Source organism: Typopeltis vanoorti, chromosome 17, assembly GCF_054136105.1.
Source record: "Typopeltis vanoorti isolate ZY-2024b chromosome 17, IOZ_Tvanoo_1.0, whole genome shotgun sequence".
In the NCBI taxonomy this organism is placed as follows: Eukaryota; Metazoa; Arthropoda; class Arachnida; order Uropygi; family Thelyphonidae; genus Typopeltis; species Typopeltis vanoorti.
Genome location: NC_143565.1, coordinates 106,878,347 through 106,893,677, shown reverse-complemented (window position 1 = coordinate 106,893,677; position 15,331 = coordinate 106,878,347). Strand labels below are relative to the sequence as shown.

Sequence of the window (15,331 nt, the reverse complement as noted above, 5' to 3'; positions counted from 1 at the left end):
TTACTCACCTTTCTTTTACTCACCAAAAAATTGGAACCAAAAACGTTAACGTTAGTTGACTGAAAATAAGTTATATATTGTATTCAGTCAAATAATATGGTTAATAATGTAGTATCATTTCCGTTTGATCTAGGATTGTAACTCCGCTCTTAATGTAATCACTTTTTGTGTAGAAAGCATTCCTATTGAGCACCAAAAAATTAAATTTAAAAGTTACTGAAATTTAAATTTATGAAGAAGCATAATTTATTAAAAGCAATTGTATTTTACTCTAATAATGGTATGTGGAACAAACAAACAAACAAAAAAATGAGGGGGAGGGTAAAAAAATCCAAGTTTTTATTAATATTTACTATTACAATGTTCAAATATTCTTTAATGATTTAGCCCAAGATAAAGGCAAAATTAGATGGCAATGCAAGTTTATAATAAACTACAGTGAAAATCTAATATAAACGGGGGAAAAAAAGGAAGAAAAACTGGCATTCAGTTGTGATTGTGCGTGGTCATGCTTGACATAATCACTGAATAACATAAAGAAAGAATTAACTTAGTCTAGTGAATATTTAATGGGAAAAAAACCTTACTTCCAAATGACCATTCTCGTCCATCCGCGGAAAGTGGAGTTCATCTGCAAAAGAAAGATGGGAAAAAAAAATCTTTATTAAGTTATGTTCTTAAACACATGAAAAGACGGCATTTGCTTCTCATTCTTTTCTCTCTGTGAGAGAAAAGTAAGACTGTCAGAGATATTTCTCAAAGGTAATCCCAGTAAGAGATCGTTCGTAGTGGAAAGGGATGAACGTCTAAAAATATGTTATGCAACCTTTAGACACCTACGATTTTTTTTCTAGATTATCAAAAAAAAAAAAAAAAACTTTCCACATTTTTTTAAGACTTAAAAGTTTTAAACATAGGGTAGTAGTAGTAAACTCTTATTCTAATAAACCAGTCAAATGAAGCTTATCAATGAAACTGTGTGTACAATGTCGAACAATGCAATATAAGTTGGGTAAAGAAACAAAAGATATACTGCATATTGGCAATGTATTATATTTCGTAATTTAAATCATTAAATATGAAGATATTGCTAATATTGTTAATAGTAGGAGCAGCATATTATTACGAGTATTACATATTATTATAAGCATCATCATCATCAGCAGCAGCCATTTTTTGTCGACTGCTGGACGAAGGCCTCTTCCTCCTCCGAAGTCCTCCATTCGTTCGTATGTGAGCCTTTCTATGCCGCTGGGTTTCTGCCGTCAGTATAATCTCATCCTCCCACCATCTCTTTGGTCCTCCTGTAGCTCTCTTTCCATCTCTTGGATACCATTCTGATATCAACTTTGTCAATTTTTATGTGTTATTATTATAATAATATAAAACGATATATTTATTATTAAATTATTATTCATTACCACTCATTTATTATTAATTATTAAATAATCAATATTAGGGATGATACAGTTTACTAATAATTTCATTATTAAAGATCAAAATATTACAAAATATTAAACTTCGACGGCGTTTAAGTAGTAGGTTTTCTTTCCCTTCTTCTCATCTTCCTTATACTCTCTTTTACCTTGCGGTGTCGAGGGTCCATGATCATCGGACCTCACTCCGTTTACAGGATAAGGTGGTCAGCCGTATGCCCCGGTGTATCCTATGGCCTGTAGTGTTGAGTTCTCAAGACCAGTTTGCCTGCTTTGTGGGATGAAAACCCCCAGAATAAACTGGGGAAAAAACGCTGCTGTCCACGCCCAAGACCGGCTAACTTGGCTATGGCTGAGGAAGATCCTTCAGCTCCTCACGTCACTGACGGGAATCGAACCTAGGACACTCCTTCCCCCCTCGCCCATCGAGCAAGATGTCTCATTTCCACAGAAGAAGACCTTCAAACAGAGCTTAACTTCCTGAAAAACACCTTCTTAAATAATGGATATTCATCTCGTAACATCACTAAACGTTTGAGACCACGCCAACATCCTCGACAAGAAGATGACTCCAACCCTATCACTCATATACAGTTACCTTTTATCAGCACTCTTACCCCAAAACTAGCTAAGATTCTGAAAAAATTCAACATAAAGACCGACTATACTACGCTGCCAAAACTTCGTTCTTTTCTGAGTCGACCAAAACAAAAACACAACCATCTGCATTTTCCTGGTGTTTATAAAGTTTTGTGCAACTGTGGTCGACCTTATTTTGGACAGACAGACAAATCTGTTTCACTTCGTCTTGAGGAACATAGACGTGACATCTCCTACAGTAGAGCACGAGCGAGCGCCCTTTCCAGTCATGTCCTTTTTCTTTGCAAACTCTAACCTTGAAGAACAGCCACATCAAGTTGATTGGGAACGCACTACTAATTTATATATTTGCAAGGATGAATTCGAAAGAAGAATTATCGAATCAAAAGAAATAGTTCTGGACCCTTCACATTTAAACAATAATCTTAGCTACAATTTGCCTGATTCCCATAGCGCAGTAATCCAGTACTGGCGCTCAAAAATTAGCTGTCGCACACATTCTACTCATGCCAACGGTAGCACGCGGTCACCTATTCAAATATGACTGTTATTATTCTGCTTTTTATTAAGCTGTAAAGTTCATTTTTTACCGTGTTATTTTATGTCTTATGTTTTTATTTCTCACCTGAAGAAGTCGGATCACCGATGAAACTAGTTGTGATGTATTAAAGGTTTTTGTTATACTTTCTCGCTCGTGCTCTACTGACATCTCCTACAGTAGAGCACGAGCGAGCGCCCTTTCCAGTCATGTCCTTTTTCTTTGCAAACTCTAACCTTGAAGAACAGCCACATCAAGTTGATTGGGAACGCACTACTAATTTATATATTTGCAAGGATGAATTCGAAAGAAGAATTATCGAATCAAAAGAAATAGTTCTGGACCCTTCACATTTAAACAATAATCTTAGCTACAATTTGCCTGATTCCCATAGCGCAGTAATCCAGTACTGGCGCTCAAAAATTAGCTGTCGCACACATTCTACTCATGCCAACGGTAGCACGCGGTCACCTATTCAAATATGACTGTTATTATTCTGCTTTTTATTAAGCTGTAAAGTTCATTTTTTACCGTGTTATTTTATGTCTTATGTTTTTATTTCTCACCTGAAGAAGTCGGATCACCGATGAAACTAGTTGTGATGTATTAAAGGTTTTTGTTATACTTTCTCGGGTTCTAGTCAGTTAAATTTATTTTCATAAATAAATAAATAAATATATATATATATATATATATATATATATAAAATAGCTATATACTTACCATAGGAAATTCAACTCTTCTTTCTTGTACTTCATACTCAACACTGGTAATACTGTAAAGAGAATAAATACAGTGCAGTATAAGTCACCATTAAAAAAAAAAAAAAGAGAGAGAGAGAGAGAGCAGGTTTAAGTTCTTCGTACAGATTTATTCAGTGAAATGGATCCACTACATCGATTTTTCTTGAATTTGACTACACTAATTAAGTTTGTGAATTTGACTACACATGATTAAGTGTTCATTAAAAATATTTATTCATCCCATGTATTACACGAGCATTTCACATCTAAAATACAGCAACTGCCAGTACATTTTGATTTAGTTAAGAACAAAGTTTTCATTATTCAAAACTTCCTATCGAATCCCAACTTTCATCTCTTATGCCGTTCGTTGCATTCTAATAAATTCAACAAAGCAGTCTTTCTTTCGAAGACAAAACTTCTTTTGGATATTAGATGAAACACACACACACACACACACACACACACACACACACACACACACACACACACACACACACACGTACCTATTTAATGAACTAACATTTTTATCATGGTTCGGTTACTCCCGTGTTGGAATGTCAAAATCCAAATACACAAGATGTGGAACACACATATTTTGACTATTTTTTGATGGGGAGGAGAAAGTAAAAAAACTTACAGTTGAACAGAAGTTTATCAAACTATATTAAACCTTTCGGAGCACAGCTTACTAATAGTTAGGGAATCTGAGACTTCATATCATTATATATATATAAACTTTTTTTTGTGTATGTATCCCACTCACGAAAGGTAGTAATCATATAGTATTAGTATCGTGGGAGGACTGTGGATATTTTTATAACTTTTTATTCATTTATTATTATTTTCTGTATCAAGCATGGAAGATTTATCTAAGCTACGTCAGACCTCTAATAAGTGAAATAGTAGTCTTACACTGAGCGATAAAATTTTTCTCTCACCTAAAGACAATATTCATGTCCAAGCGGAATTCGATCACGCAGTCTATTAATTGGAGAACAGATCTATTTTTACCAATATGCCACCCAGGCCAACATATACTGTAATTGTAATATAGTCTATAATTGTAATATTATGAATGCATTCATTTTGCCTGTTAAACTGTCTTCCTTCGATATCTCGGCATCGTACTTAGCTATGCTTCAAGTCCACTCCAAGTAGCCTATGAGACTGCATATTCAAGAGCATTCACTGACAAAAATTCACAGTTTTTCCCCTGACCCCGATTCTTATTGTTGGTAGCTAAATATATAAACTAAATATATAATTTAGCCGACCCACGATATAATAATGTGCGGTTTAGAAACTTCATAGATGGGATTCCCATAAAAGCAAAAAGGGTAGTTTGGTATGAGGTGTTTCCATAGAAAAAATTACAGTTCTTGTTAATATTTAAATCAAATACTTAAATCTAATCACAATTTACAAAATATAATGAAATATAGCAACAACTCACAGAAAGTTCATTTCTAAATCGGTTGATTTTTTAACGTGTAACACTGTATTAACCGTGGAACAGATTAGATTAGATTAGTTTAAATAGATAATACAGATCTGAATAAATATCATGGAAACAAAGACGGAGAAATTTTATCATTTTATATATATATATTACATAATTCGTGATACTTGTAATATATAAAAATTATCAACAACTATTGTAACTCAATATATTTCGGATTATATTTTAAAATTCATTCTAACCGCTCAAATCCAGAAAAATTATTAAGAACATATATGCACATAATACAATACAATAATGACCTATTTTTTTTATTTATAACAAATATAAAAGATTTTTATATGTAACCAGAACTTTTATATAAGCAGAGCTTTCATGAGCAATTTGAGACTGATACAAGGCAGCCCGTTATTTAAAAGGCAAAGGCGAATTAACAAAGGACCACTCAACACTTTATGAAGGCCACACACAACACATAATTTCATAAAGTAGCTTAAACAACGTAATTTACTTTTTTTTAAAAAAAAAAGAACGTCATTTGTTAACGATGTCTTTCAGACGACAGCGGAAATAAATATTGACTGTTCTGCCATCTGGCGGACTTAAGCAGAACTATTACGGATACGAAAATGCGGAGAGCATATTGGTCAGATTTCAATGGTCTTGGTTATTATTATTATTATTATTATTATTATTATTATTATTATTATTATTATTATTATTATTATTATTATTATTATTATTCCTGATACCTCCAAGGAGTCCGAAGACCTGCATACAAAATTAGAAATTAAATGTTGTACATGTACAACATTTAAAAGAACATTCACATAATATATTCACATTTCCACTAAGAACTGCTGTGATTTAATTTTCACGTGTTCCCAAATCCCTAAGAGCATCAGCCTTTTGCATATTTTCTTGGATTAAGTTTTATTAACGAGGGACCAATTATATTGATAGATGTCACTGTATAAATAGTGGATGTTAACGAGGGTGTGCTGGGAAATTTTTAAATGTTTTCCGATAATACGTGTGGTTAGTTATATATTGCGATTTATTTATTTAGGCCATTTTCTTTTAAATAATTTTTTTTTCTGCTATTTCGTCTCTTACATGATAGAAAAGACAAAGTTTCCTGGTTACAGTTTAGAAATATTTAATGCAGCAGGCTTGCTATTTTTCTACCGCAGGCAGAAAGCTAATTTTTGTGTCAAACATACGTAAAACTAGAGGTGCATTAACAGTCTTCCTTAATAAACCACCTAGTTAGCAAATGAGTATGCATGTTATTAAGACGTGCACACTCAAGTGTTTTTAAACTTGAATTTCTTCTATTCGACTTAGCCAGTATATAACGTTTTTTTGTTCAATAAGAAAGACATTGCATTTTGTGGGGGGGGGAGAGAACATTAAAAGAAAAAACACTCACTGGCAAGGCTTCTCACATCGTCTATCGCATGCAATTTCTACGTCTTGAGCACATTCCTCCAGTTCTCCTGAAAATATACATACAGAAAAAAGGTCAAAATGTTTTAACAGCAGCAAACATTTCATGTTTCAAGAAAAGAGAGTATTGGAAGCAAAATGTTTGTTAATTAAGAGGTGGCACACTTAAAAATATGTTTTCTGGGTATTTATTAATTAGTATTAGAGTAACCATTTTTTATTTCTTATGTATTAAAGTTTCTTTTTTCTTTTCTTTCTTTCTTTTTTTTTTTTTTTTTTTTTTCTGAAGGTTAAGAAAACAGCATAATCGTAATGTTGGATTATAAAAACAAAATATTTTATGTCAAGGCTACTATACTATGTTGCTTCCCAACGATGATAACTCATAAGAACTACGTAGAGGCTCAAATTGAGAGACATGAAAATCGGGGCCTACTGAAAATATGTTGTAGATACTCCACTATAAATTTATGTTATCAAAATAGATGTAAGAACCTCCACACTGGTAAAGGTTCTGAAGCTTAATTATTCATTTACGAAAATTCAAATGTTTTTATTTATTTATTATTGTGGAAAATCATACTGGAATAACGGCCAGACCAAAAGACAATATCTTTGAAGTCTGATCTCTGGAGAAGGGTTTATGAACTATCTAACCCGCTTATCACCACTGATCAGTATATTATAAATTTACAACCTATCGTTGAGAGTGGAATTAACAACACACACACACACACACACACACACACACACACACACACACACACACACACACACACACACACACATCACTCGAAAAATGTTCCATGTTTGGTCTCTAGGAACGAGTTTTCTTAGCCCACTCATGGTACTAATGTACTACACGTTTAAAGAAACTCGTGGGCGGGAGTGACATAAAAAAAAAATCGAAAAGGAGTCACACTGCTTTTCAGTTTGGTGTTTTAGCATGCTGGTGGTATCTACCTTCATTTCTTTCAAGTGTTCTTTCAGTGACATCATTCTGAAAAGAAAAAGAAGGGGTAAAAAAAAAAAAAAAAAAAATTAGCAATGCTCAGCTTTCATGACATTTGATTGTATAATGCAACGTGTGCCAATAAAGAATACAATTTGAGTCAGGTAATTTCAAATTTTTAGCCTATCCGAGTTTGTCAAATACAGGTATCCCTTATTAACGAGATTCATTAATCCCTCGATGTTACCGCGTATATCAAAATCGCGTTAATCAAATATAATAATCAATAGTAAAAATTACAATTCGTTCATGATCGATTACTGTATTAATAATTCGTTTTATATGGTATTCTTTTAAGAAAGATAAACAACGAGTGCAAAGTAAATGTTTAATAAATGCTTGTATCTACGTTAGTTACTGCAATTTTTTTATCAAAAAAAAAAGTTATCAACAGTCGTTTGAAGAGGTTTAGTTTTTTTCTTATCGGCATAAATTCTACGATAACAAGCCAAATGACTCTCTACACTTCGGAATAAAGCATTCTTCGATTAACATCTGGATCCATATCCATTACTTGCTGCTTAAGCGATTCTAAACTGCGAAATATTCCACCCAGTTCTTTGATTGTTATCTCCTTTGAAACTTCATCTTCACATTCCATTTGTTCGTTGTCTTCATATGCGCGTTGTTGTTCACTTTCAAGAATTTCAATAATATTATTGGATTCAAAATCTTTTGAATTTGAATCCAATAATTCTTTAACATCAACGTCATCAAAACCAAGGCCTTCACCAATTGCAAAGATTTCTTCAACCAAGATTTCTTCTTCAAACAGCTCTCATACAGCTAGAAGACACTTGTCTTCTAGCTGTATGAGAATACTGCTTTTGAGAATGCCTTTTTAAGAAAATAGGCTTTTGAAAGTTGCAATGATGTCGTACTTGGTGGAAAAAATAAAACTTTCACATTTTCACACAGATCATTAAGAGAATTTGGATGAAATTCTTTTTTGAATGAAAAAATTTACGAAGAACGTAATTTGTAAATACAGCAGAACAATTGGAGCTTAATATACCCACTCTTAATGCTTAATGGAAGGAATGATCATGCTCACGACTTTCTTTCCCTCGCCCAGGAAATACTCCTCAAGACTTGCATGTTTTTGCGTGGTAAATTTAAAGGCTCGTTAATTAAAACTTGCCGCGTATATAATGGGATTGTCGCAATTAATTTCTCTGCGTTAATCAAATCCCGCGTTAAGCAAAACCGCGTTAAGCAAGGGATACCTGTATCCATGTGAATACCTACCTAATAGCAGAACATACAAAAAGATGAGGAGTGAATATTGGCTTAAGCGATACCCATGGTGCTTTGGAACTATTGGAACTATGAGTTCGATACTCACTGTTATTTAACACTGTGACTTAAAGCTGAAACCACAAGGCACGAATGCGAGAGAGTCAGAAATAGGATCAGAGTTAGTAGACGAGAGAGAATACTTCAAAATGAAAACTGTGTTTGCTCATTAATACTATAGTATCTACCTCATTTTAAATATACTTCTCTCAAAATTACAAGGAATAACTAACGGGAGGTTAACATAATCGCTCTATCTCAAAACATGAGCTTCTCTGCAGATGTTTTTATTATTATTATTACTTTATTAGCGGGACAAAAAAAGGCACATTACAGCTAGCTTGATAAACATTGCCAAGAACTGTTACACTTATTTCATTAGCCCGACTATCTCATCCCACTATCTCGAATGCTCGTTTCACAAATAAAAAATAGAAAAAGTAAGCCTTACAAGCCTTAAGCCCTGTACTCGAAGCCTTAGAGATGTTATAGGACTTCCCGCTCTCACCATGCCAACTATAATCCGAGACAGTTGTTTTAAGACGAGAGTTAGCATTCAGTGCTTTTAAGTCAAACGACTGCTCTTCCATTATTGGTACAGTACGCCAGCAGGCTGCGAAAGAGTCTGCCTCCAGATGCAAAGGGCACAGACGACATAGAAATATTTTAATGTTCATTGTTAATAGTGCTTGACTACTTGATGTCTTATATCTCCTTTATTTAAAAATGAGCAAAACGTTAGGAACGGTAATAGATGTAGTATTACATCAGTGTACATCTTCTTAACTCCCTCCATTTCCCCGAATAAAATTCTAATAATTTTGGTTGTCTACAAAGCAAGAAAATCAATGAAGATTTTTGCTAAACTAAACATCAGATTATAATTTTATTAACATATTAGCTTTCTATATATTCAACACGAAAAGGTTTCAGTTTTATTTTGTTGAAATTGTGGGCAAAAGCAAATAATTCTTTTGTTAATTGCGTGTATTCTATGCGCTGTTGGAAGAACTAAAAATTCGATTTTACGGGATAAAATAGTCCTGAAAGTTCGTTTTGATACAAGCTAACTCATCTGCGGTTGCAAAACAGTTATGGACTTGCGAACTTCGATTCTCATGACGACGCGAGAAATATTTACAAGTGTTTTTGTTTATTTTTTATAGTTTTGTCATAAGCTGTCTCAAGCGCAGTTAGAGAGATTTGTTCTCACTATTTTTCTCCAGAAAACTGGAGAAACATAAAAACAAAACAAAAAATAAATAAATAAATTTTCTTTGTAAGAGAGATTTATTAACTCATCTTAAATTAGTTAAATACCAGATTAATTGTGAATTTAAACATTCTTTCCAGGAAAGTGGATTATTTTAACATTCATTTTTAAGTTGCAAGAATTCTTTCTTTTCACATCGTAGCGTCAGCAGCTTAATAGAAATATTTCAAATCAGATACACACGAATAACCTCCTAGTAAATTCCCTGATGCTACGTTCGTAAAAGCGAGACCATTTATAGCACGTATTCTAATCATTCGATGCCTTACTTTCGCCCAAATCCAGAATTAATCGATCTTTGGCACTGGAATCTATGACCGGTATCCAAGTTGCTCCATGTTTATTATTTTTATTTTTTATAAACCTGAAGGAACTTGGATTCTTAATCTCACAACCATGTTGTAATAATCATATCAGCAGGTATGAAAACAGAAAGCAATCAATCTACAACTCAATATTTATTTTAAATTTTTTCTCCATGCTTACTAACAGTATTCGATCTTATTTAGGATTACATTTGATTCTCACAGAATCAAATGTAATCCTCTTATAAACCTTCAAATTAATGCCTGAATCATATTGTGGAGTAAAGGAAGTACACTATCTATCAATAATTATCCGGCCAACTCTGTTATTTGAAGTCATGGAAAATTCCAGGTTTGTTAATAACATATAAACTGGTATAGAGATAGTAGGAAGCAGTATTTCATCGTAGCAGTTGAATGCAGGCTGTATGGCAACACGAGGTGAACTCAGTGACTTCGAGAGAGGTGTCATCGTGGGCAGTCACTTTGGTGGCATGTCCATACGCGTCATTGCAGCCCAACTGGACCATCCAAAATCAACGGTTGGTGATGTCATCAAGAAATGGAGATGTTCTGGCATCACTAGTGCATGAAAACACCCAGGGAGGCCGCCGAAAATGACTGACAGGGACCAGGAGAATGTTAAAACTGGTGGCACGCAAAAACTGGCCACAATCGGCACAGACCGTCTGTAATGAGTTCCAGAGAGCCAGAAACACATGATAAGCACTGGTACTGTACGAAAAGAACTTCATTTACTGGGTTTTCACGGAAGAGCAGCGGCACACAAGCCGAACATCACAACAACGAACAAGGCGGCTCGTATGGCCTAGTGCAAAGAGCGTGTGAACTGGACAATTGGCTAGTGGGAAATGGTACTCTGGAGCGATGAATTAAGGTTGACCTGTTTCCAGGCTGATGGCAGAGTTTGGGTGTGAAGGCCTAGTGAATGTTTGCTACCACAGTAAAGTTTAGTGGTGGAGGAGTAATGGGAGGTGCATTCAGCTGATGTGGAGTGGGACCACTCCTCGTTGTCCATGGTTCCATGAAGGCAGCTCAGTACCTTGATATTCTGGATAATCAGGTGCTGCCTACACTGTGGAGTTTTTATGGAAACCGACCCGTGTTACTATCAGGATGTCAATGCTCCATGCTACAAAGCTGTAACTGTTATGGAATGACATGAAGAGATGGGTTTTAAACGACTGCCTTGGCTTATGCAGGGTCCTGACCTCAACCCCATCGAACACCTGTGGGACGAATTGGAGCGGCGATTGAGGTGCAGAGCAGCACGTCCTTCTGTCGCTGAACTCAGTGCTGTTTTGATGGAGGAACGGAGACAAATTCCACCTGATGTCACCCGTACATTGATGAAAAGCCTCCCTCAAAGGATGCAGGAGTTGATCAAAGCCAAAAGTGGACATTCCCGATATTAGGGTTCGCCTGCTGGTATCAATTGCAAATTGCTAAAATCTCTGGATAATTATTAGTAGATAGTGTATTAGCACCATAGATTTGACGAAATATGTGATACTTTAGAGAGGCATACAAACATGATTTTCATAAATTAATTGTATATTTGCAGACTTTAATTGAGTTTGTATTTAGGATAAAAATAATCTGCTAAATGCATTTGAGCGATTATTAACTCTAATTTAAAAAAAAAAAAAAAATCAGCTAACGCCTTTTTATTCCCGTATATACGGGAGTAGGCGAGGCCATTTAGCCCTATCTAACTTTTTGGAGACTGAGCGGGCAGTTCAATCTCCACTGGTACCCAATCAGAGACAGATGGCCCAAGGCTATCACTAATTAAGCGGTACGCAGTGAAGAGAGACGGCTCAAATGTGCCGCCATCTCGTGGTCTCTAACCCTAACACAATATATTTTAATGTCTGAAATAATGTGGGTTCTACGGTCGATTTTCTTGAGTTTACAGGACGAAAAACCCGAGTTTCCGGGAGGAAAAACCTGCTTGCCCGTGCCAGAGATCGACTAACTCGGGAACCGGTCGAAAAAATGCTTAGAAAAATTTCCTCTAGTCGCCGACTAGACTCGAAACCAAGACTTCCTTCGTGCGGCCTAGCGCGTGCAAACGCCACATCCACTGAGCTACACAGGCTCTTATAAAATTCATATAAAATTAACTCTAATTTTATATGAATAAAAGTAATTTAAAAGTTGGTTTACTTTATTTATTTATTTTTCATTCCACTACACAACATAGAAAAATTTTTTACGCATTATCGAACTGTAATGACTTAGTTGTGTTTGTGATAAAAGAAAAATCATATTGTAAAATGCATGTAAATCATTATTCATTCTGATTTTAGTAAATGTATCCTTGTAATCAATATGATTCAACATTATTGTTATTATTATTATTAAAAAAAATCAGCTAACGCCTTTTATTCCCTTATAGGGAGTAGGTGAGGCCTTTATACCCTATCTAGCTTTTGGAGGCTGAGTGGGCAGTTTAATCTTCACCGGTAGCCAATCAGAGATAGCTGGCCTATGTCTATCACTAATTACAGGCGGCTAGAGATGAAGAGGCTGGCAAACAAGTGCTGCCATCTCTTGGTACCTAACCCTAACAAGATATGTCACTGTCTGAAATAATGTGGGCACTACGGTCGATTTTCTTGAGTTTATGGGATAAAAAAGCAGAGTTTCCAGGAGGGAAAACCTGCTTGCCCGTGCCAGAGATCGACTAACTCGGGAATCGGTCGAAGAAAGGCTTAGAAAAGTTCCTCCAGTCGGCGACTAGACTTGAACTTAAGTCTGACTTCGAGTGACCAAGCGCAGAGGACACAAGCATCACTTCCACTGAGCTACACAGGATTATTAATAATAATAATAATAATAATAATAATAATAATAATAATAATAATAATAATAATAATAATAATAATAATACCATGTAGCTCAGTGGAAGTGGCGCTTGCGTCCTCTGCGCTTGGCCGCTTGAAGTTAGACCTAGGTTCTAGTCTAGTCACTGACTGGAGGGACTTTTTCTAAGCCTATCTTCGACCGGTTCCCGAGTTAGTCGATCTCTGGCATGGGCAAGCGGGTTTTTCCTCCAGTAAACTCAAGAAAATCGACCGTAGTACCCACACATTATTTCAGACAGTGACATATCTTGTTAGGGTTGCCAGCATCTTCATCGGTGGATGCTATAATTAGTGATAGACATGGGCCAGCTATCTCTGATTGGCTACCGGTGGAGATTGAACTGCTCACTCAGTCTCCAAAAGCTAGATAGGGTATAAAGGCCTCGCCTACTCCCTATTAGGGAATAAAAAGGCGTTAGTCGATTCTTTTTAGTTGATAATAATAATAATAAATTAATAAATAAAGTCATTAAAAATAAAAATAAATTCATGAAAATTATGCAGCTATGTTTCGCTTACAGCATTAATTGTACCTATTATGTCGAGTTCCAGAGATTTCCATTTTAGTAATATGCATGGTAGCAACTTCTATAGATTCCACAGTTACCGCGATTAATCCTGGTCTTCCATTTTTCGACATGCCATCTATAGAACTAAGCACCCAATTTCTTCACACCAGTTTAAAATTATCTTCTAACCCTAATATCCACTTCGGCTCTGCTATTCAGAGCAACAATTAACCTTCTGTGCTCTTGGAGACATTTATCGTAAAGTGAAGAATTAAAAAAACAAAATTAAATCAAATAAACATAAATTACTTTTCTTCAGTACAAAAATGGAATAAATATCATTCAAATGCATTTTACAGAATGTTTTTTTATCCTAAATACAACTCGAGTTAATAAAGTTTGAAAATTCACAAGGCAAACACTTGTAAATTACAAATTGTAATCATATTCGGTGTAGTGGTTGAGACAGTTGTAGGTGTACTCCCGTGATGAGTCTTCGGACTCCTTGGAGGTGTCAGGAATAATAATAATAATAATAATAATAATATGACTAAAGAGCCTGTGTAGCTCAGTGGATGTGGCGTTTGCACACCATCGCGCTAGGCCGCACGAAGGAAGTCTTGGTTTCGAGTCTAGTCGGCGACTAGAGGAAATTTTTCTAAGCCTTTTTTCGACCGGTTCCCGAGTTAGTCGATCTCTGGCACGGGCAAGCAGGTTTTTCCTCCCGGAAACTCGGGTTTTTCGTCCTGTAAACTCAAGAAAATCGACCGTAGAACCCACATTATTTCAGACATTAAATATATTGTGTTAGGGTTAGAGACCACGAGATGGCGGCACATTTGAGCCGTCTCTCTTCACTGCGTACCGCTTAATTAGTGATAGCCTTGGGCCATCTGTCTCTGATTGGTACCAGTGGAGATTGAACTGCCCACTCAGTCTCCAAAAGTTAGATAGGGCTAAATGGCCTCGCCTACTCCCGTATATACGGGAATAAAAAGGCGTTAGCTGATTTTTTTTTAATATGACTAAAGATAATACTTTTCTTGATATATTCGAAGTTGTAATCTCTTCTAGCTCCGCTAGGTGGAGAAAGTCACATAACTCGCACTACTTAATTTCTGAAATTTAAATGCCAAATTGAAAATGTGTAATCTAAGTAGGAGAAAATATCGAATGCAAAACACTTAGCAAAATACAGTAGTACGATTCAAGTTTGAAGAAAGTAATGGCTAAGAAGACTATTCCAACAACTGTAAAATAAATAAATAAATATAAAAGGAAAAAATAATATAAAAAATTTGAGATTTAGTATATCGAGTGTAACAGTTTAATATGCTGCTTCCGGATACCAGTTTAATATCTAAAATCATTTTTTAAATGCGTATACTTACTGATTTCCGAACAAGTGTTGTAAGAACTACTCATGCCCATTCTATAGGAACAGTTGCAGCTTTCAATGATTTCTTTTGCATAACAATCCGAAAAACAACCCTGAAAAAAGTTCATAGGATAAGCTTAATATTTAGTGCACTTTATACGTAGCACTACAATGGAGCTATACATTATGGACACGTAAGCACTGTATAATTATATATTTATTTCACGCCTTTATTGAACTTTTTTTTCCATATTGAATTAATAGTAATTTCAACAATACAGAACGAGAAGAACAACAAATGCTTACCTCTTGTGTATAAAAATAACCTTTCTTTTTGTATAATTCTTTTTTATCAATGCAGTTAGTGTATGGATATCCTAGGAAATGGTTTTCTACCTGCACGAAAATATTTCATTTTATTTAAAAAATATTAAAAAAA

At 35.1% G+C, this 15,331-nt stretch overlaps 1 protein-coding gene across 1 annotated transcript in view; it reads right to left on the bottom strand.

The window, feature by feature from the left end:
• Nucleotides 1–583: 583 nt before the first annotated feature.
• Nucleotides 584–15,331, bottom strand: part of LOC150097747 (acid-sensing ion channel 1B-like) — a 36,546-nt gene continuing 21,798 nt past the window's right edge. Inside the window, exons 6-10 of the mRNA XM_090406980.1 lie at nt 15,199–15,288; nt 14,906–15,005; nt 6,212–6,278; nt 3,298–3,349; nt 584–631 (exon numbers count right to left, since the gene is read on the bottom strand). Coding sequence (XP_090263106.1) covers nt 584–631; nt 3,298–3,349; nt 6,212–6,278; nt 14,906–15,005; nt 15,199–15,288 — 357 coding nt within the window. The remainder of the gene's footprint in view (nt 632–3,297; nt 3,350–6,211; nt 6,279–14,905; nt 15,006–15,198; nt 15,289–15,331) is intronic.